The following is a 22,784-nucleotide window of genomic DNA, read 5'->3' on the forward strand; positions in this document are numbered from 1 at the left end:
TTTTCATTTTGATCTTTTCTTTGTGTGTTTTCAGACACGAGTGTACCTTTTCAGGGAGGCTTTTAATGCTGCTGCCTGGCAGTTTCAAAGTGACTTCTGAGGGTGGCAAAACACAGCTAGGAAATCTGGGATGTATTAGGACTGGATTATCCTCTCATAACTAAATTGGGGTACCCTACATCACACTGAAATCTGTCATAAGAAGGCAGATCAGATTTTTGATGTTAGTGACCTTTTTAAAACTCCTGTTTTCTTCAAATTTTATCACTATTACTTACAAAGCATGGTTCAAATAGAATTTTGCCTTTAGTCGCTATCATTTTTCGAAGATAAAACAATTGCTTTTGATGCAAGTAGTGACACCCACCATTTTATGGCGTACAAAAATACGTTGTCAGCCACGTGGAACTGAGGTTAGGCTTGTACAACGGCTTGACCCTAAACAACCACCCCCCTCAATCACCCGTTTTCTTCACTGACCCCTCTTGCAGGCTTCAGATCTCATAGCTATCGCTGAAGGAAGTGGCTTGAGCAATGATTGACTTCGGTCATACTAATGAGAAAATTGCTGTATTTTATGAAAGTTAACCCAAAGGATTTTCATGCTATACGTGCTCTTCTAGTAAGCAACGACATTTCAGTTCACGTGAGTTTGTATTAAATAGCTACTTGCAGGAAACGAAAATTAATTCAATCTGCTTAGTACTACCGGAATTTTAATTATGAAAATTGAATTAGAACTGTAAAAAGTCTGTGTTTGCACGTGCCCCTCGTGAGGTTAAATGTAAATAGACTGAAGAGTGTTTTTTGTTGTGTTTTGTTTTTTTTTTTTTTTTTTTTAATTTTGTTTCGCTTAAATGCATTGAACACAAGAGTTGGGGATACATTCTATGAAGCAGCAGCTGCCCTAATTCAGGGGTGAATTCTGGATATATGTGATATAGTAATAGTAATTGGTCTTCAGTTTTAACTGAGCAAAACAAATTTTACAACAGCAACTGTGACAATTAGGCAGAATGATCTTTGGAAATACAATGGAATTATTCACTTTATGCCTTGGTGATATTGTATTTATGGCCTGAGATTACTTTTTTTCTGTTGTCCTATGTCACTTCTTTTCAGTTATGTTTCCTGTGGCCACCATCATTTGAATTTAAATCCAACGTATCTTTATTTTTACTGAAATATCTATTACCTACTAGTAAAGAGAAGTTCTGATATGTTCAGGATCCCACTCTGATATGTGAATTATGTGCCTGAAAAATTTGGTATCCTTTAAAAGAAAAACTTTAAAAACCAAAACAAAACAAAAGTCCCAGAACTAATTTTACAGGTGTTAAAAATGCTGGATCCATGGATGCGGATCAGGTCGCCTTTAGTCGCTCAAGACCTGGGATGATTTCAGAGTTGGGGAGAGGGCTGGAACCCGTGGCTCTGCATCCTGGAGATCCTGCACTCAGTTTGGGAGGGGCCTTGGAAAGACGTACTCGTGCCTTTAAGTTTGAAAATAACAATCGTATTTGGTGTACTACCCTTTCTGCTACTTAATTTAACTTTTCATTTTAGGTTGGTCTAGTATTTTAACAGTAAACACATTGTGAAACTTCATTATAATAATAAGATCTTCTGCTACCCCTCGTCCTCTTTCTTCTGACTTTGTTCAGATTTACTTGGAAGACCAGGGAGCTGAGGTTTCTGGTAAAAACAAATGAGAGGAAAAAAAGAAGACAATTAATACCTAATTTCAAAGGGTAAAACAGGGTCCTTTTTAAAAAGCCAGCAAACAATTGCAGAAAACTTTCAAGTTCACTTTGGTGAGCATCTGATGCTACTTTGATCAACAATTCTGTGCTTGGGATCTCAAGAGATTCTACTAAAAGGCTCTGTTTGACAGTATTGTTTGCAGCCTTTAAAACAAAATTATTACTGACCAAGGTTGCAGAGGAAAAGACTTGTCAATGTATGTGGTGACAATATTTTAAATTGCCACTGTTTTTCATAATAATACTCATTATTATGAATTTAGCATATTTACAGTCTGAGCTGTAGTAAACTGCACATGAAAAATGCAAGAGAAAAATATGCTTTGAAGATAATGTGTCATTCACACATAATAAAATCTATTATTTGCTTAGCATGCTAAATGGAAGAGCATAACAGACTTGAACTTCAAAATGTTTGCAGAAACCAAAAGGTAGTTACTTTAAAAAAAAAAAGTTTACAGAACTTTTTCACTGAGATCAAGAGTTGGGAAAAGTTTTACTTTGTTAAACAAACTGCCATTTCTCTAGTAATGTCTTATATAAATAGCATGAATCTCATTAGTGGAGTCAGCCTGGAATTGCAAATTATAAGATGGAGTTGAAAAACACAGTGTTATTGCTGTATGCCTTGATTCTTCTGTCTGTTCTATAGGAGTAGATGTTCTCAGTTTGTGTGTTTCATGTGATTACTGCAAAGACAGTTTGATACGTGTCTGAATATATCAGTAGGATAGTGGGGCAGACTAAGTGGTTTGAAATAGTGAATAGAGCGTAACAGGTTTCAGCCGTAGATACACTCACAGAATCACAGAATGTTAGGGATTGGAAGGGACCTCGAAAGATCATCTAGTCCAATCCCCCTGCTGGAGCAGGAACACTTAGATGAGGTTACACAGGAACGTGTCCAGGCCGATTTTGAATGTCTCCAGAGAAGGAGACTCCACAACCTCCCTGGGCAGCCCGTTCCAGTGTTCTGTCATCCTCACTGAGAAGAAGTTTCTTCTCAAATTTAAGTGGAACCTCTCGTGTTCCAATTTGAACTTATTACCCCTTGTCCTACCATTGGTTGTCACCGAGAAGAGCCTGGCTCCATCCTTGTGACACTCACTCTTTATATATTTGTAAACATTAATGAGGTCACTCCTCAGTCTCCTCTAAACTAAAGAGACCAAGATCCCTCAGCCTTTCCTCATATGGGAGATGCTCCACTCCCTTCATCATCTTTGTTGCCCTGCGCTGGACTCTCTCCAGCAGTTCCCTGTCCTTCTTGAACTGAGGGGCCCAGAACTGGACACAATATTCCAGATGTGGTCTCATCAGGGCAGAGTAGAAGGAGAGGAGAACCTCTCTCAACCTACTAACCACCCCCCTTCTAATACACTCACAAATGCAAACTTGTAATGGAGGTGAATATTTCCAGTATTCACTGAAGGAGTATGGCCTAGGGAGCCATACAGTCAGAATTCCTAACATTACCAGTTAGTGCTCCATATTCCAGAATACACTCCCTACACCCTGTCAAACATTCCCTTAAATGAACCTGGTATTTCACATGAATCGTATTTTACACCGTAACTTCCTGAAATCCAGTGGTAACAGTGAGCTAGTTGTAGAGGAGGACACTATCCCACGTTTGTCAGTGCAGCAGAGCGGTTGACCACTTTTATCAGCAAAAATGGAGGGGTGTTTCAGTTCCAGTTTAAAATGGTTGTATGATGCTTATTTAAAAAGTCTTTCCAGTCCTTCTAGACCGTTTCTTATGTGTCGAAGTTTTCCTATAAAGTGCATTGAGATTTGTAGTGTGTCAAGAATGCCTTACCGAATTTTTAGTATGGGAAAGCAGGAGTAGGCATCATGCATGCAACACGATATCTTGTAAATCTGTCATACTTACTGCTCTGCAGATAACAACATCTAGAGATTTCAAACTTAGTCTTCAGTTAAAATTTAAACCAAAATGAAAATCTGGAAACTTACTGTGAAAGAAAATGCTGTACAATATTAGATGTCTGATTTTGTCAAAACAACATCCTCTGAAGCTCTAATTCTCCCTCTTTGTATTACTGTATCCAGTATAATCTAAAATCAAAGGTAACTGAAATGAAAACTAGTTTCAAAACAGAAACAAAAATTATTTCGTTTGATAATAGGATTATTTTGGTGTTTGTAGACATTTTTTCCTTGGTTTTCCTTCTAGACAGAATTCTAGTGCCGTGTGATTTCACTGAATCTGAAAGGCTTTGCAAAGATCAGATGCTTTTCCTGTTTCTTTTCCATGCTATCTAGTACCATTCAGCATTTCTTTAACTGCATGAAAAGGGAATTACCGTGTGACCATGTTTAGGCTTCTAGCAGGCTGCTCCAAAGGCTTTCTTAGCTCATCTGGATCTCAGGAGGCCACATCTGTGCTCTCCCTGACCCACTGTTGATGTGGCTGGTTGGTACAAGCTCTGTTGCAGAACTGAACGTGGGAGCACCAGGGGTGGTTTCAGTACCAGTTTGGTGTGTCTCTTGTGCCAGTGGGTCAGTCCATCTCGATCACAGGGTGGCTGGAGCACCAGGCATGGGCTTGGAGAGGCTTTCAAGCTTGTGCAGCATGTTTTGAGAAAATGTGAACCTGTATCTCAAATATAAGGTATTGGCATATGTTTTGTTGGGTGCTTGCCTCAGTGTTGTTAGGAGGTTTCTCCTGCAGAAAATAGTAGCTTCTTTTGGGCTACATCCCGGGCTCCCTTGCCAAATACCATCTCTCTCCATGAACCCTCTCATCGGTGCCCTTTCAGTCTGCTTAAAATAGTGAGTGAGAACTGTTCTTATAACTCCTCATCTACTTTGCCAAGATCACCAGACCCTACCAATTGTTTTTGCTAACGTGGCCTCAGCCCAGTGTGAAAGCAGGTTTCCTGGGAAGGTAGAGGAGCTGGAGACATTCTCCATGTCAAAACGGGTGGAGCACTGGGTTCTGCTCTCTCAGATGTGTATAGGGAGCGTGTAACGGTGGCAATGTGAAAACTTTCACAAAGAAAACATTAGAGGACACGACGCTCTCAGCTCCACTTAAGAAAGAAAGGGGGATCAACTTTATATATCTGTCCTTCACCGTTGGAGGAAACACTGGTAGTTGATCTGTGCTTTCCAATTTTGGCTTTCTGGAGGAAACAAGTTTGGTAGTTAATGTTCAGAGTATAAAGTCATTGTTCATGCTGTAATTGCCACCCAAGGGCAATGTGCAGCTCTTTCTCCGGGATTCTGAGTAAGAACTGATAGCGTGTTTCAGATTAGGAAGAGGAAGAAGATCAAGTACTCACAGACCAACACATCAGATTTGAGAATGTTTTTGTCAACACCGTTTAGTTATAGCATGTTATAATTAAACAGTACTTAAACACAAGGTTTAAAGCATATAGAAAATTTAGAAAAATACTGTGTTGCACTAGTTGGTAGATTGTCCTCGCTATTTGAGCATTAAGTAACTGCTGTGCCTCTGCTCTTAAAAGAGCCCTAGCTGGGTTTTGTAGACCCTGCAGAAAATGATGCTGTTGAGATGATGTTTTTATCCATGTCCCAGGTAGTTTTTTAATATACTTAACTTGGGTGTGTGAAGTGAGCTGTAGCCATTCCATTGACTGCAGTGTAAATGTGCCCTTTGAAACAAGCAGTTACTGACTGAATGGAGCAAATAATACATTTAGAAGGAAATGAGAAGACTGAAGAAAGAATTGTGGAATAGGAGAGCAGTAGAAGATGGAATGTAGAATTAGGTAACAGAGAAGGTTAGAAAATAAATTTTATTGAACAAAAGAAAAAGTGGGGGGGAGTAGAAGGAAATCCAACTTCAGAAAATATAGTGTAAAACAGTAGATAAATTAATCCAGTAATAAGAAAGGGTAAAAAAATCCAAAAGATGTCTTGGGATCTAAAAGTAGCAGAAGGTAATTGAGAACGAGAAGCAAGCAGGAAGTATCCCAAATGTGGTGAATATTTTGCCAAAATCAAAATGAGTTTTAGTTAAGTCTCTAATATATCATAAAGGAGGGAAAGCTCTAAATTCTTGCTTCAGAGGAGGATTTAGAATATACCTATGCTATAAGTGCACTCTGTAATAATGTTAATAATAGGTCGATACTGTTGTCTTGAGTGATTGGTAGATACAGCCTTTGTCTGCAGCCAAAAAGCGTATTGTCTGAGAGTTATATGTTCAGATGAGTAGAGCTGTGGGGTAATAAGAGAGACAGACCCTGAAGGCAGACTAAATTTTGGGAAACACTGAGATTCAACAACTAAACTACAAACCTTGTGTAAAACGCAGCGACAATATTCAAATCTAAGTTCTGTACCTTGTCTGTGGCATTTATAAGCTAATTCTGCCTTACTCATAAATCTCAGTATGCGGAATCAAGTTTATTAGTTTACCATGGTCAGACTGGACTGGTTTAAACAGAGCTGAGGAAGTTAATTACCCAGTGTCTCAGGTGGATCTGGCAATAAGTAACTAGTTATGGAGCGAGGGACTGGCCGTGGCCGCGGCCTCTGGAGCTGCAGCGGGGGGACAGGTCCTGCGTGGGGGTGGCCGCTGGGAGGGACCCGCCGCTGCCCTAATCTGTTTCCCAGGTTGTTCAAACCAGTTCAAGAGCAGTAAAACAAGGTTATGTAATTGCCATGTGATGTAGCCGAAAATAGTGACTGCAAACATAGGCTGCTGTTGCTGGGCAGTTGTCAACTGCTTAAAAAAAAAAAAAAAAAAAAAAAAGGAAGAAAAAAAGAAGCCCTCACCTCTGTAACAAATGGACCTTTAAATGAAAACGCAGTTCTGATTTCCACCAAATAGCAGGCATTTTCCTTTCTTTTTTTTTTTTTTCTTAATGGTAAGAATTAGGAGCTCTGTGAAAACTGAAATTTGGAAAGATATTCATCATCTTACTTGTACTGATTTTTTTGAGAGTACCTTCCTGCTGCAGATGGTGAAATAAAAACCTCAGGTACAGGCAGTTTGTTTCTCGTAAGTGTGATACAGTTCTTGTCAAACAGAAAAGCCTTTCTTGTATACGGAAAATCATTGTGACAAGTCTTAGCAGCAATTTTATTTACATACTGGCTGCTAAAAATAGAAATAGTTTGTTTTTGTTAATTAAAAGAGCTTATATGGATTACAGAGATAACGTCAGTTTCACAAAAATCTGTGGAGGTTTCGGAGCTGGATGTAAGGAGCACATCACATAGCTCAGTGAGCACAAACGGGAGCTTAGGATGTGCAGATGATGTGATTTCTTGCTGTAGGAGGCAAAGCCCTTCATTAGGGCTTTGCCAGAAAGCAGAAAAACCTGGTCCTAAGTTCTGTTTGCTGGCCAGATATTCTTGATGTGAGAGGGCCTCCCTTAGAAAATCCTGATGATTTCCTGCAGGTGTTTTCTTTGTCTTTCCTTCAGCAGGGAAGGTTTGCAGCCCCAGTCAGAAAGGTTGCAGGGGCTTGTGCCATCTGATGGGCTGGTGGTTAAAGGGAAGGGACAGAGTTGAGTGGTAAACAACATGTATGGAATGGAGGGAAGCTTACTGTACGGTCGTTCAATCCAGATTTTTGTTCCCCCCCTCATTGATTAGTGTAATCGGGAGAAACTTCACTAAAATGGGTGGTTGTGCTGGTAAATAATGATAGGAGGAGCAAGAGGATAGTTCCCTGCTGTAAGGATGCCCGTTTAACCTCTCAACGCTCCTGCTCAAGCATGTGCCAATAGCTCCTCAAAGCCATAAGGCTTTTGCACGTATCATTGTTATTGTGGAGATAATCTTCCCACTTGGAACACATGGAGAAATGAAAGCCCTTATTCTAGCTCGGAAACTGGAAAAGGGATCCTAGCTCTGATGTGCAAGGCAGGGCTGGAGGTGGCTTCCAGCTCCTCTCTCCTCAGACCCTGGGAAAAGGCTTGGCCATTCTGGCAACTTTCAGGGAGAAGACAACTTTGCCTGCAATTTTATGAGTTAAAGTATTAATTCGCATTGTGGAGGAAGAAGGAAAGTTTGTGAATTTTACGTGCATTTTTATGTGCTTCAGTGAGATTCTGTTTTAAAAGCTGAGGGTTTTTTCAAGCTTTTTCTACTTTATTTAGTCCTTCGCTGCTGCTCCCGTTTTCTCACTTTCTTGTCTTTTTTGTGAGGCTTCCTCAATCACGTCTTTGTCTTGGGACCCAAAGCATGCTCCGGTTTCAGATGACGTACCCAGAGTGGCTTTTGGACTTTTCCCTTACTTTCTCCAGGGGATGCTGCGGTGGGTGTGTAGCTCTAGCAGAGGAAAAAGAAGAGTTGGCTGTCCCCAGGTAGAAGCGGGGGAAAAGCCTGGAAGCAGGAAAGGAGCCGGGCATTAGTGGTACACAAGCAATCATGAGTCAACAGCCTAATGCCATTGCCAAAGCTACGTCTGGTCCAGGATTGCATTAGCAGGGCTGTTTGTGTGCAGGATGCGGGAACTAACCGTGTTATTGGGCTTAGTGATGGTGAAACTCAGCGAGATAAATGCACCCAGGTTTGGGCGCTCCATTTTCTGAAAGGAGCGGGAGAATAAGAGGAATGACAACAGATTCAGGAACCATGACCAATGAGGAAAGATTGAAAGGACTGGATTTGTTTAGTCTAGCAAAGAAATAGGGAACATAAATCTTTTGATAGGCATGAGATTGTTATAAAGAAGCTGGCTATCTATTATTCTGTCTTAGGGGAAGCGCTAATATCTATTTCAGTTGCAAAACTACTCCCATTTAGTTTAAATGCAAAGGGAAAAAATGCAACTTAGAGGTTAGCTGATCACTAGCCTAATCACATGGCTTGTAGGGAAGTTGCAGAATACCTTTTTTCAGGTTTTAAGACAGATTTAAAGAAAGGGGGAAAAATAGTCCAACAAGCCCTATCCAAACTGTTAAGCTAGTCTTGTCATGCTTCCATGAGTGGGCTTGAATCTAGTCTTTGGATCCTCTTCCAGCATTATGCTTTTTTTTTTTCCTTACAAAATTTAACATTTGATCATAGTAGTTACTATTTTAACAAGGGAGCAGAAATGCAGAAGTCTCATTAATGATTTGCAGTTCCTGACTTTAGGCTTCAGAAACTGGTGGAAAAATATTGTTACGAGGAAGAGAAAATGTGGAATATTTCAGAAATTTCTGTAATTTTCTAATTTTGCCTGAGACAGTAACAGAAATATTACTGTCAAGAAGTACCTCTACCTCACCCCTATTGCAGACGTCTGCAAGTCTCACAGCCCGTTGCAGAGCGCAGCAGCTCCACACACCTACATGAGCTCATCTCTGCAAGTCAGTTTTTGAGACCAGTGGCTCAGTCATTGTGTTGGAGTTTTAAAATGGGGAAAGGCACAACTTCTACCACAGGTTTCTGCTGCAGTCTCATTTTGGCAGCAATTCATACGCCAAATAAGAACAGCTTTATTCAGAGAACTAAAGAGTCTTGAATGTTTCCAACTATCTCACCTGCAAAGTATTTTTGTGTGTGCAGTTGTATGTGTCATTCTGTGACGTAGTGACACAATAACCTGGAAAGTGCAAACATAAGTATTCACAGAATCAGAATCACAGAATCGATTGGGTTGGAAAAGACCTCAGAGATCATCGAGTCCAACCCTTGGTCCAACTCTAGTCCGTTTACTAGATCATGGCACTAAGTGCCATGTCCAATCTCAGTTTAAAAACCTCCAGGGACGGCGAGTCCGCTACCTCCCTGGGCAGGCCATTCCAATGCCTGACCACTCTCTCTGTAAAGAATTTCTTTCTAATATCCAGCCTAAATTTCCCCTGGCAGAGTTTAAGCCCATGCCCCCTTGTCCTATTGCTAACTGCCTGGGAGAAGAGACCAATCCCCACCTGGCTATAACTTCCCTTCAGGTAGTTCTAGAGAGTGATGAGGTCACCTCTAAGCCTCCTCTTCTCTAGACTAAACAACCCCAGCTCCCTCAGCCTCTCCTCATAGGTCTTATGTTCAAGTCCCTTCACCAGTCGTGTTGCTCTTCTCTGGACCCGCTCCAGCACTTCAATGTCTTTCCTGAACTGAGGGGCCCAGAACTGAACACAATACTCCAGGTGTGGCCTCACCAATGCAGAGTACAGGGGAAGGATCACTTCCCTTGTCCTGCTGACCATGCTGTTTTTGATACAGGACAGGATACCGTTGGCCTTCTTGGCCACCTGGGCACACTGTTGGCTCATGTTGAGCTTCCTGTCAATTAGCACCCCCAGGTCCCTTTCTGTCTGACTGCTCTCCAGCCACTCTGCGCCCAACCTGTAGCGCTGCAGGGGGTTGTTGTGACCAAAGTGCAGCACCCGGCATTTGGCCTTATTGAACTTCATCCCATTGGAATCAGCCCATTTTTCCAGTCTATCCAGACCCCTCTGCAGAGCCCTCCTGCCTTCCAGCAGGTCGACGCTCCCTCCCAACTTGGTGTCATCAGCAAATTTGCTGATGATGGTCTCAATCCCCTCATCTAAATCATCAATAAAGATGTTAAACAGGACTGGACCCAACACTGACCCCTGGGGAACACCACTAGTGACTGGCCGCCAGCTGGATGCAGCCCCATTCACCAGCACTCTCTGGGCCCAGCCCTCCAGCCAGTTCTTAACCCAGCGTAGAGTACACTTGTCCAAGCCATGGGCTACCAGCTTTTGCAAGAGTATATTATGGGAGGCAGTGTCAAAGGCCTTGCTGAAGTCCAGATAGACCACATCCACGGCTTTCCCCTCATCCACCAGCTGGGTCACCTGATCATAAAAGGAGATCAGGTTAGTCAGACAGGACCTGCCCCTCCTAAACCCATGCTGGCTGGGTCTGATCCCTTGTCCATCCTGAAGGTGCTGTGTGATTCCATTCAGGATGATCTGCTCCATAACCCTGCCAGGCACCGAGGTCAGGCTGACAGGCCTGTAGTTGCCAGGGTCAGCTCTGCAGCCCTTTTTGTGGACTGGGGTAACATTGGCCAATTTCCAATCATATGGGACCTCCCCAGTGAGCCAGGACTGTTGGAAGATGATGGAGAGCAGCTTGGCAAGTTCTTCTGCTAGCTCCCTCATCACCCTAGGATGGATCCCGTCTGGTCCCATAGACTTGTGAGGATCCAGATGGCTCAGTAAATCACCAGCTACTTCCTCCTGGAATACAAGGGGCCTATTTGGCTTCCTATCTCTGTCAACCACCTCCAGAGATGAGTTGTCCTGAGGGCCACCTGTCTTACTGGTAAAAACTGAGGCAAAGTAGGTATTAAGTACCTCAGCTTTCTCCTCATCTTTGTTAACTATATTTCCTTCAGAGTCCAACAGAGAATGGAGGTTTTCCTTGCCCCTCCTTTTGTTATTAACATATTTGAAGAAGGACTTTTTATTATCCCTGACAGAATTGGCCAAATTAACTTCAAATTTCACTTTTGTTTCCCTGATTTTTTTTCTGCATGATCTAGCTATTTCCATAAGTAGCCAGCCCTTTTTTCCACAGTCGGTAAAGTCTCTTTTTATTTCTGATTTCATTCAGAATCTCCCTGTTTAGCCAAGCCGGTTGTCTTCCCTTCCGGCTAGCCTTTCGGCACACTGGTATAGCCTGTTGCTGTGCACTCAAAACCATCTGCTTGAAGCATGTCCAACCCTCCTGGGCCCCCTTGTTTTTAAGCATTGTTTCCCAGGGTATGCTCTGAACTAGACTTCTGAATAGGCAAAAATCTGCCCTCCGGAAGTCCAGCGTAGAGGTTTTGTTAATGGTTCTCCCTGCATCTCTGAGTATTGAAAATTCTATTATTTCATGGTCGCTATGCCCCAGGCGGCCTCCAACCACTACATCTCCCACCAGCCCTTCTCTGTTTGTAAACAGTAGGTCTAGTGGGGTCTTGCCCCTGGTGGGCTCATTTACCAGCTGATGAAGGAAATTGTCCTCTATACACTCTAGGAACTTCCTAGACTGCCTCTTCTGTGCAGTATTGAGCTCCCAGCAGATATCCGGCAGGTTAAAGTCACCCACAAGAACAAGGGCCGTCCTCTAGCTCTGCTATGAATAGGACGGATCTCTATGTCTTCTTAGTATGTAACTATGTAGTACCTATTAATTATTAATTTACAACAGGAAATCTTCCTGACGTCTGTTGTAACTCTGTATTTTAGATGGAACAGGAATTACCTTGTGTAAGTGCACTTAATGATGGCATATGTAAAAATTACTTTCATCTTAATGCATTAGCACATGGGAGATATCTGCCACTTTACAGCCCACTTGTGCGTGATTAAACTGGATAAAAAGAACTGGATTAAGCTAAACACAAACTACACAAGCAGATTGAAAAGTGTCTTGAAAGAGTTAGAGATCTAGCACCACAACATCAGCCTCCTTGTGGGATGGTCTCCATCACCTTGTTGAGATCCTGAAGAGCCCTGGAGGTCTTGAGAGCCACATCCATTTCAGATGTGTAGGTTCATGCTAAACATGAGTGAGGCTCATGTTAAACAAATGGAAGGTACGGATTCATTATTAGTGTCTTTGCTTTATGAAGTTATCTTACAAAATTGGCTTTATTTGAAATGTACCATATTTGCATGGAAAGCTGAAGCATTTTATTATCATATATGATAAAATAAATTTTTTAACTGAAAAACTGTTCTTTGGTATTTCATAGCTGTACTCTGCATAGAGAGTTTGCCTGAATGGTGATCTATTCTGTGTTTTAAGGTTTTTCAAATTACTTGCACTACTGTAAGCTTTAAGATGACCATGGTTATTTAATTTTTTAGAAATGAAATACATGACAAGACATTCACTCTTTAGAAAAACTTTTGCCTTGCTTACTAGAAAAACTGCTTACAGATTCTATGTCATACATTAGTATTAAGAGACGCATGATTCAGAAATTGATGAACTTTTACTAAGTTACGTTTTCTGAAATTATTTATCTAAAATAGGTAATAATAGGCTAGAAGGTAATAACTGCTGACTACCTAAACCATCTGAAGGGTGACTTACAGAAGTATTCTGCTGTAGTGGGAATATTTCTTAGGAAGTCAGTGTGACAGTGATGGAATCAGGTAAACACTTCCACAATATTTAAGAATGTAACCAAAGTAATTATCTGAGAGTACAGAAATGTTAACCTCTTTTTATTAAACCCATTAGCTTCTGAAAGCAGTGGTGAAAAATGTTGACTTAAGAGGTGTACAGTTTCACGGAGCAAACTGCCTCCAGGGTAGTCCTGCAGTGGGGTTCATTTTGCAGCATTAGAGCCGACTTGTCGTATTAATAGCCTGCACCCGCCTGTGGAAGCCTAAAAATGGGATTGCAGTAGTCTGTGATGTACAAAGGACGTGTGAGCACTGAGCGATTGTACTTGCTTTCCTAGGAGAAAAGAATTTTCCCCCTCTCTCCACAGAAGGGTAGCATACCAGTACTTGTAATGGCACATAAACCATCTTTTTACTGTACAGTAAGTTTTTTTAAACACTTGTGTTTTCTACTTTAATTCCATGCTATCTGCTTGACCTTTCTTAAGGAGATGTCTTCAAGTCAGTACAGATTAAAAATGTAAAGAGGAATTAAGTTGACTTTTCTCTTTTGTAGCGGGTTTTTTGTGTAGATTGTATCATAAAATAAACATTGTGTGATAAGCAGGTTTTAATTTTGAGATCTGTTGAGAATTTTATCTTTTTATTGTTTAGCAGCCTTACTTAATGACCAGCTGATAGATACTGATGCTGTCACTATATTGTACAACTTGATTTTATGTCTGACCTAATTATTGAGCTCATATTCATGAATTATTTTGGTTAAGTTTTATTGTTTTTCATCTGTGTCACTGTGCTAGGTAAGGTCCCTTAAAAAAGAAAAAAAAACAACCAAACTTATTTGCCCATCTGCTTGTTGTTTAAACATCTAAAGCATTATCTAAATGATGATACCTTTGTGATGTTAACGGTAACACTTCGCTTACTCAAATGAGATCAGTTCTCTTTGTGCGAGATGCTCAGTGAAGAGATGCAAGGAACAGCCTGAACTTCAGTTCACTGTCTAAATAGATAATGTTGGGTAAGGGTGAAAGGAGGTCAGATGCAGAGGTAGAAAATCACTTTTTTGAAATTTTAAGGCCAATTCCTGAAAGTCCCCAAAATAGAAGCCAGGTCTCCTGTGTCCCATGAATATTAACTTTTTGTTTCCTCAAGGAAGCATGTGTGTATTGTGGAAAATATCTTGGTAAACGTGTTTTATACCTCTGTCCTCTTACCAAACTTGTGTCTTTGCTCCCGCGCCCCTCACACGCCGCCTTCCAGTGTGTTTCGGTGCAGCTCTGCGGCTCAGCCCAGCCCTGCACCACCCATGGCTGGTGCTTCTTTTGGTTTTTGGCATCAACATTAGTGTTATTTGTACAACTCTGGAGTTTTCACACATCTTGCTGGCTTTGTTTATGACCTGCTTTGGAGCCTTCTTGCTTAGTTGCCAGTTGGTCTTACTGCGTTTGCAATCTGAATTATTTTCCTCTACCTTGCATTTCAGACATCTTTGTTACAAACTTGTGTTTAGTTTATGGAGTAACGAGTTTCTTTCTTTACTTCTGAAATGCCCATCCCTGAGACTCTGTAGTTCTTGCAGCACCTGCTGTTGCATTTTAGATGGGACTGTTTTATTGAACTTTGCACACTGGCAAATCCTGCAGCTTGTCTTACAGTCTGTTGTGCTTCTGTGCACTGTGTCCTTTCCTTTCATCCATCCTCTGGAAACCTTCTGCATCGCTTTTTGTCACATCAGCCCCAAAATCTGTTTGTTCTGGCTGCCCTAGGCCCCCATGTGCCACCTCAGGATGGAGGCAGCTAAAATAATCTTCTGTCACTTTTTATGTCATGCTGCACCAACCCCTCGTGGTTTCCTTTATTCTTCCACATCAAATTCAAGCACCTTACTTTGAAAAGTCCACGTGGTAGTGTCCTCATCTGATACACTGCATCCGTTTGCTCTAGCTACATTCTTCCCACAAAGCAAAACGCCTTTTGAGTCGTCAGTTTGTCAAATGCCAGCCTATTTCTCTGTTTGCCATGTATTTCCTTTCTTCTAAATGTTGTATGTTAAATACCTGCTGTCTCCTCAGGAGTGCTTCTGTGGGGCTTTACAGAACTGAAGTAATGTGGTTTTGATTTAAGCCTGTTTTAGTAAACCCTTCAGAAACCTTATGCTATATAGAAGTAACTGATGAGATCAGAAATCAAGCATTTCGAACTGGTTGAAGAGTGGAGTATATTGGGAAAGTTAATCTCTACTCTGCTTTAGGTTGTGAACTTCTGTAGCATGAGAATGGCCCTTGGTTTTGCACTAAAACTAAGAGTTATCAGACTGTTTTGTGACACAGAACATGTAAGAAGATTTGAAAAAGCTCAAACCAATAGTTTGTTTTATGCAAGAAGAAAAATTCCAGCCCTGCTTAGAAAAAAAGTAATGAGATCTCTCTTGTGAGTGACACACCAAAGCTCTTGCCCAAATGAAACTTACGAGAGGCTCATTGGAAGGCCTATGACAAGTCACCAAGATGATTGGGAAGGCTAAGCATGGGATTGGGAATGTCTGCATTAATAAGAAACTCGAAATGCCTGCAAAACAGCAGAGAAGATGAAATTGGAATTATTTTAATACATCCTCTAATAATGTGTTTTGGTTTCGGTTCATTCAGGACAGCACAATTACCTGTGTGCGGGAAGGAATGACTGCATAATTGATAAGATTCGGAGGAAGAACTGCCCAGCCTGTCGATTACAGAAATGTCTGCAAGCTGGAATGAATTTAGGAGGTAAGCAGAATATTAATAGCTTGGTCTCTTAATTTGATTAGGCAAAAATATTGGGAATGTGCAGCCTTTTTATAGATCTGGCAGCTGCATAATCTCAAAAGTTTAAGGTGGAATTATCCTGAAGAAGTGCTTAATAGCTAATAAACTCTATTGTCATTCTAAATCAGGTTTTGGAGATAGGTATTTTATGGCTCAGAAAAAAGAAAAGTGGGTGTTTTATGATGACAGTAATTTTAGTGGAATCTCATACAGCTTAAAGTGTTGAGGTTTCAAGTATTGCATGCTTATTTTCTGGGTGATGAGCATTCTCCTGAATACCCAAAAATATTTTATGTCATCATGAAGGCAAATTCTCACACAGTGAAATCTCTCAACCTTTTTTGTTGTTTATTTGACTTTTATATTGATTTATTTCTGCAACTGTTTAGATATGCAATAGCTTTGATGATGTTACTCCATTATTAGTATACTAATAAAAAAAAGGGCAAAACTTTTTCTTAATAATTATAAAGATATTTTGAAAACAGCATGACAACACAACTTATGATAGTTTCTTTTTGTTGTTCTAATTCCTCAGTTGCAATGTCCACACAATTCTGGCTGTGCTTCAGTAGGCATCTTGTTTCAGGTCATCTCCTGAGCAAATCATGTTACAAATAACTTTTTCCCACCTCTCTTAGGTTTATTATGTTGTCCGTGAATGGCAATTTAGATACTCCTGTGGGTCCTTTCCCTGATGCGCCGTGACCCTTCCCCTCAACTGTTTTCACTGATCCAGAAAATTATAACATAGTCATGTTAATTCCTCCAAATAATTTCTTATCTCGTGATTTGGGTTTTATCCTCCACGACCTATTCTCCTAGTAGCTTAGTTTAGTTTTACAGACAGATTTAGCTGCTCATCTTTCACGGGTTATATGCAAAATCCTGGTTCCTGTCTGATACCTTTTTCTGACTCCCAGACTTCTTTTTCTGTCTTGTATCCTGGCAGAAATACTCAAGCAAGCCACTCCTTACTTTTTTTTTTTTTGTAGAGAATAGCCCTGTTAAGACCTCTTTCACCCCCTTTCTCAATTTTGAGATGTTGCATTGCCCCTTAGGCCCCTTATTTCTGCTTCCCAAAAGAAAATGGGACCAGATTGTATCATGCAGGGAGCTCACAGCTTTCTCTTGATTTTGCTCTATGCTGTTGCATCTAGCAAGGGCAGCAGAATGGCAGCTTGCTTCGATGAAATGGGAGCTCCACAGTAGTAGTTTCTTCTTTCCAAAGAAAGGTGCTGAAAACATGCGAGGAGCAGGAAGCCCATCTCCCCAGAGCGCTGGCAGTTTTGCAGCTGGTGCATCCTCGGCCACTGTGCCCAGCGCGGCGCCGGCAGGGCTCCGGCAAACCTGCCTTCCCGGGCAGGCGGTCGTGCTTAGCACCCCCGCAAAACACAGGGCTGCCGTCCGACTTGATGACCTGTAGAAACAGCAACACGTGACACTTTGTCTGCAATGTCATGAGTTCGTCACTGCGCTCTCCTGGTGCATTTCAGTGGGTGTGTTCACACAGAGTCATCTACGAAAAAACAAGGGAGGGGGTAAACTTTGCTTGAGGGAATTGCCGTTTTGTTTGGTTGGTTTGTTTTGTTTTTCATTGCTCAGAATGCTGTAAATGAGGAATGCATTGAAAAATCTTCCCTTGTGTTGGAGCTTGGTAGTCTGCTGCAAATTGTAATTAGTGATCTGCATTTAATGACCTAGAAGGCCAAGTCTGTCTCAGCAGTGTACCACTGATGTGCGGTTGAGCTTTGTGGTTTAGCTGTTCTGGTGACTTTCTTCATGAAGAGAAACTAAGATGAAATTCTTGTTCCTGATTTGATCCATTTGTGCCACCTAAAGGAGCTAAAGTGGCATAAAAAGGTCCTTCCATCATTACCATGAAGGAGATGGCAGGGAACCGTCTCTGAATGTCAATGCAAGACAGTGACTTGCGTGGTTCAGGAGAGAACAGCCACATTGGAGACAGCAGGCAGGGCCGCTGGAGAGGGGTAAAGCGCCTGCAACCCACAGACAGAATTCCTATTTAAAGGGCCCCAAGGACTGCCAGATTAAGCTGATGGACATTCCAGCCCTTGAGCCAGCCCAGGTCTGGCAGGAGGTTTTGGTAACTTAAGGCCATTTGCTGCTGAGGCCGTCCTTCTTCCCCAGCGGTGAGCTGAGCATTGGGCATCCAAGGAGGAGCAGTACAGCGTCCCAGACTTAATTTTGGGAAGTTCTGTGTGCTGTTGCAGGGGCTTTTTGACATGGTGGAGATGATCACAAAGAAAGAGGTGGAAATGGCAAGAAAAGATGTTAATGTGTATTTCAAAACAGTCATTTTTATCTTCATATAAGTTTCCAAGATTTGGTATTAAATAATATTTTTTTGTAATTAGCTTGAATAGGCTGAGCATGTTCAATTTATTAGGAAGACACATTGTAGCTTATAGTTCATGTGGTCAGACTAGTTTTGCCAAGAATACACATTACTCCAAGAAAAATGGACTTTTACCAATTTCTAATTTGGACTTATAGGCAAAATGTGCAAGTATTTTGTTAGGCATTGTAATCAGTAAAGAGCTGGTGGAAATTGAATTTATAAATGTGATTTAGTTTAAATCCTATTTGCAGCATAGTACTCTCCATAGCCAAGTCACACTGCACAGTGCTGTGCCCTTTGTGCGGTAGATCTAATTTAAGCTCTCACCATCCAAATGGAAGCAAAGGTAAACACAGAAAACACACTGCACCAGAGACGTCTGATGAGTTTGGTTTGTGAGAAACAGAGTAAGATGATGTGCAAAAGAGTCATAAGTGTAAGCCTGGGCTGAAGTGTGTGCAAGTTCCTGAACCCACGGACAGTTCTTTTCCACTTGCACATAATTATGATGTTTTAGCCCCTTATTAAAAACAAACAAACAAACACACAAAACACCCTCCAGTTGACCTTGAATAAATGTTGCCACAGGGAACAAGGTTCTGTCTCTTAGGAGCTGGAAAATAACTTTACTTGTTTGCAGCTTTCCCAGTCTGCAGATGGGAGTGAAAGACCCCAGGCTGCCCCCCAGGTCCTCCCAGTTACTGCAACAGGGCATTTATAAAGCAAAGAGAAAACATGTTGTAATTTTGAAGTTTGTGATCATTTTCCCTCTGTTACTGAAGATTTTAATCTCTGTAGTGGAAAACTGGAATTCAGAAAGAAAGTTTTTGTGTTCCCTGCGGCACATTTTTATACAATCTGATTAATCTACTGGATCTTTTTTGGTTTTGTTTTGTTTTTCTTTTGGTTGCACTCTTTCTCGGTATATTTTAAATGTTCTCGTTTTTTGTTCACTGTGTCAAAGTGTTACAGGTTTGTTTTGATTGCATATCTTCTATTTCCCAGCATGCTAACATTTTTTTCCCAAAAAAATAATATTTTGATGTGTGGCAGCATGCCATACTTTAAGCACCTTTAAAAAAATATGTGTAATTCAGTGATACAAAATACACCTTTCTATGAATGCTCAACCGAATTAATTGGCAGTTTTATTGCTTACCTCCTCCTTTTGCTTGTTGGAAAACTGGAGCATTTTCCAAGCTCTTATATCCCCTAATAATCTTTAAAAAATTATTCATCAAGTCAGCAAATAATTTACCTAATTATGTTCTTTTCTCAGTTTTTGTTTTGATTTTGTAAGAAGCATCTGCAGCCTGTAATTTCTGCAAAGCTGAAGTTGCCAAATGTCACATTAATTCATCCCCCTCACTTCTAGAAAGTTACGTGTGCACTGCAGAGAGACGTATCCCTTCGGCAAATAGGACTCCAAAACTTTTTTGGGAACCATAGTTTGTTTGTTGTTTTGGTTTGGGTTTTTTTTAAACTCCAGTTCCATATGCTAGACTTAATTATTGGAAGAGATTCAGAGTGAGCAACTGTACTATGAAGGTATGCTGGCCCATTTTTGGTTTATGCTCTTTTCAAGATTCTGTAATTAATTTTCAGTTAATTATGGACCAGAACGACTGCATGATTTCTGAAGTTTGTCCCAGCATACGCTGTGATCGGATTTGTTGAATCTCTCACTTCCGCACGAGACATTTTCATTTAACTCCCACCTAATGCTGCTTGTTCCCGAGTTGTGTCTGTCCCCATGGCAGCACCGGGGGGTGATGGTGAGGGACCAGGGCAGTGATTGTCCCCCTGTACTCAGCACTGGTGAGGCTGCATCTCAAATCCTCTGTTCAGTTTTGGGCCCCTCACTACAAGAAACACATTGAGGTGCTCGAGAGAGTTCAGAGGAGGGTGACGAAGCTGGTGAGGGGCCTGGAGCACAAGTCTTATGAGCGTCAACTGAGGGAACTCGGGATGTTTAGCCTGAAGAAAAGGAGGCTGAGGGGAGACCTTATCACTGTCTACAACTACCTGAAAGGAGGTTGTAGTGTGGAGGGGGTTGGTCTCTTCTCCTGTGTAAAAAGCAATAGGACAAAAGGAAATGGCCTCAAGTTGTGCCAGGGGAGGTTTAGACTGGATATTACAAAAAAATTCTTCACGGAAAGGGTTGTCAGGCATTGGAACAGGCTGCCCAGGGAAGCGGTGGAATCACCATCACTGGAGGTGTTTAAAAGACGTGTAGACAAGGTTCTCAGGGACATGGTTTGGTGCCAGAGTTAGGTTATGGTTGGACTCGATGATCTTGAGGATCTTTTCCAATCAAAAGACTCCTGTGATTCTAGTGACCAGGCATCCCTCCCTCTTTTGCTGTGTGATCAGAGAAGGTCCCTCTTCTGCATTGTGATGTGACATAAGTGCTTAGGGGACAAAAAGGTGTCGAGAGGTCTGTACTGTGTAGGTCTGCAATCCTTTCCTGCCTCAGCTCCCATATAAAACACTGGTGGGACTTCCCAGTACTGATCTCCCGCAGCAGTGAGATGCAGGTTGCTGAAATACCCTTCAGATATCGAAGGGAAATCAAACGGATTTCACCTTGCAAATGACATAGTTCATCACTCTGTCTGCAGAGACTGCCTGTGATATTCGAGTCTTGGGTCTGCACACATTTACATATGTAAGATGTTTCATGCATAAGATGTGATTTGTAGGCTTCACTTGCAGTTATCCTTATTTTTTATACATTAAAATAGTTCAATAATCTGAAAAATAGATTAAGTGAGAGAATCAGTAATAAGATACAGTACTTCACCTTTTTGCCCAGCTTTCAATTTTCTGTTTAATAACTCATACTAGTATTTATTTAAAACTGTGGTATTATTTTCAGTTACTGCAGCTTATGTGGTTTATATTATCATTGTTCCTATCTCCCTGAGAAAAAATAAAGTGATAAAAAAGGAAGAGAAAAAAAAATCACAAGTATTAGAAAACTGAAAACTAAAAAAACTTAAAACCAGCAAAAATGTATCCTCTTGGTTTTCTTCAAAAATTACTACCAACTTTTTACTCCTAAAGATTTCATAAATTTGAAAAGGAATTAAAAAAAAAAGAACCTGTGTGTAAGAACCAAAACCAATTTGGGGTATGTGTATGGCTTTTATTTTTTATTTAAACTTTAGCTGCAAAATATTTTGAAATGCCCATTAACTTTAACTGCATTTTTATTTACTTTATTTATTTTTATTTGTATTATGTAGCATTTTCTTCTGAGGGAATCTAGTAAATTTCTTTTTTCTTAACTTGAACATTCAGCTGGGTCTGTGTCAGTTCTTCCATCAGACTTTTACCTGTTTATAGCAGTGTATTAAAGTTACTTGTGGGTTTTGTGAAGCGAAACCTCATGTTGTCATTTTATTTTTCATGTCTTAGCTGGACAACTTAGTTGTGGTACCTACGAATGTCTAGGTTATCATTAGTATCGTTTCAAAAATCATTCCTATTCTTCTATGTGTGATGGTTTCAGAAAACATTTGTGTGAGATAGAAATCCATCAAGTTATGAGATTGTGTTAAAACCTGTGCTTTCTCTTAGCAGAGAAGTGAACCATTGATGTACCTGCTTTTGTTTGTATGCATGATGTATTGATCCTAAGTGAGCAATGTAACATTAAGATGTCACTTGCAACCACGCTACCTTGTGCTGTGATTTTGTTAGGTCTCCCAAATTGTGTGGTGGGTGTACTCATAAGAGGGATCAGCAGGGAAATTCACGTTGCTGAGTGGGGTTCATGACGGTGACTCTTCAGAAGAGAACATCCCTCTGCCTTAGTAAGGGCCAGCTGTGTTTAAGGTGCTGCTGTTTCTGCACCACTGCCCCACACCTCGTGAATATATATTTAAAAAGAAAAAAAAAGAAAAATAAAAAGTCAGTCCTGCTGTTTGGGATCTTTTAGGAACCAGTTTGTTCAACAGTTAACTTTCCCTACTTTTGCATCTGTCTTCCTCCATGTTACAAGATACTGTTCTTGATGTGACCCTCTAACTTTTCAGCTGAACTATCCTCTAGAGTATTGTAGGTGACTATCAGAGCAGTCATTTGCCACAACGATGAGGAGTCTATTTGGGAATGATGATTAAAAATGCAGAATTTTGAAAAGGGCTGGTAATGTCAGGGTAATCCCTCGGGCATCAATTCGAAAACAGTACTGGAAGTGTGTTCTTGTACTTTGTATTTAGCTGTTTTTGTTTCAGATGTGACAGCAGCTCACGAAGGTACACTGCTGTGGTCCATAACCACACAGCTCTCTTGCAACAATCCTTAATCAAACTTCTATTCCGGTTCCTGTCCTCAGCCCTCCTTTGGTTTTTTTTTTGAGTTTTGCTGGTTTCTCCCTTCTGACGAGTGCTCAGCTGCCAGCAGTGTTTGTGTTTCCTGCAGGGACAGCCTTTCAGGCTTTCAGCAGGGGTCCGCCCAACTCCAGACTTCCCTGTTGATCTGCTTGGATGCTCCATTGTACCATTCACGGTGTAACCCCCTCAGTTGCCAGCTTTGCAAAGGAGCTGAGACTTTTCTGGGCTCCTGCTGGGAGTACGTGTCCCAGCCTGCCCCGTCTCACATGGCAGCACCATGTGTGCAGGCTCAGGGTGGGGGGGGATTGTCTGGTTTGGGCTGCTGTTAGGTGATAGCACGGAAGCATGGGAGTGGCTCTTGCTTGGATGCCCTCTGGCAGCCGCTGGCTGGCTGGCTTCTGTGGAGCCCCTGTGCAGTGCCCATGAGTTTTTAAGTTTTTCAGTTTCTTATTACAGCTCCATCTTTCACCTCCAGGGTGCTC

The 22,784-nt window shown here is 41.2% G+C and overlaps 1 protein-coding gene across 5 annotated transcripts in view; it reads left to right on the forward strand.

Moving 5' to 3' along the window:
- Window positions 1-22,784, forward strand: part of NR3C2 (nuclear receptor subfamily 3 group C member 2) — a 211,674-nt gene that overhangs the window by 139,612 nt on the left and 49,278 nt on the right. For all 5 annotated transcript variants that reach the window (XM_065061886.1, XM_065061889.1, XM_065061888.1 and 2 more), the window contains one exon: window positions 15,445-15,561. In XM_065061886.1, the coding sequence (XP_064917958.1) occupies window positions 15,445-15,561 (117 nt within the window). The remainder of the gene's footprint in view (window positions 1-15,444; window positions 15,562-22,784) is intronic.

Source organism: Columba livia, chromosome 4 (genome assembly GCF_036013475.1).
Source record: "Columba livia isolate bColLiv1 breed racing homer chromosome 4, bColLiv1.pat.W.v2, whole genome shotgun sequence".
Taxonomy (NCBI): Eukaryota; Metazoa; Chordata; class Aves; order Columbiformes; family Columbidae; genus Columba; species Columba livia.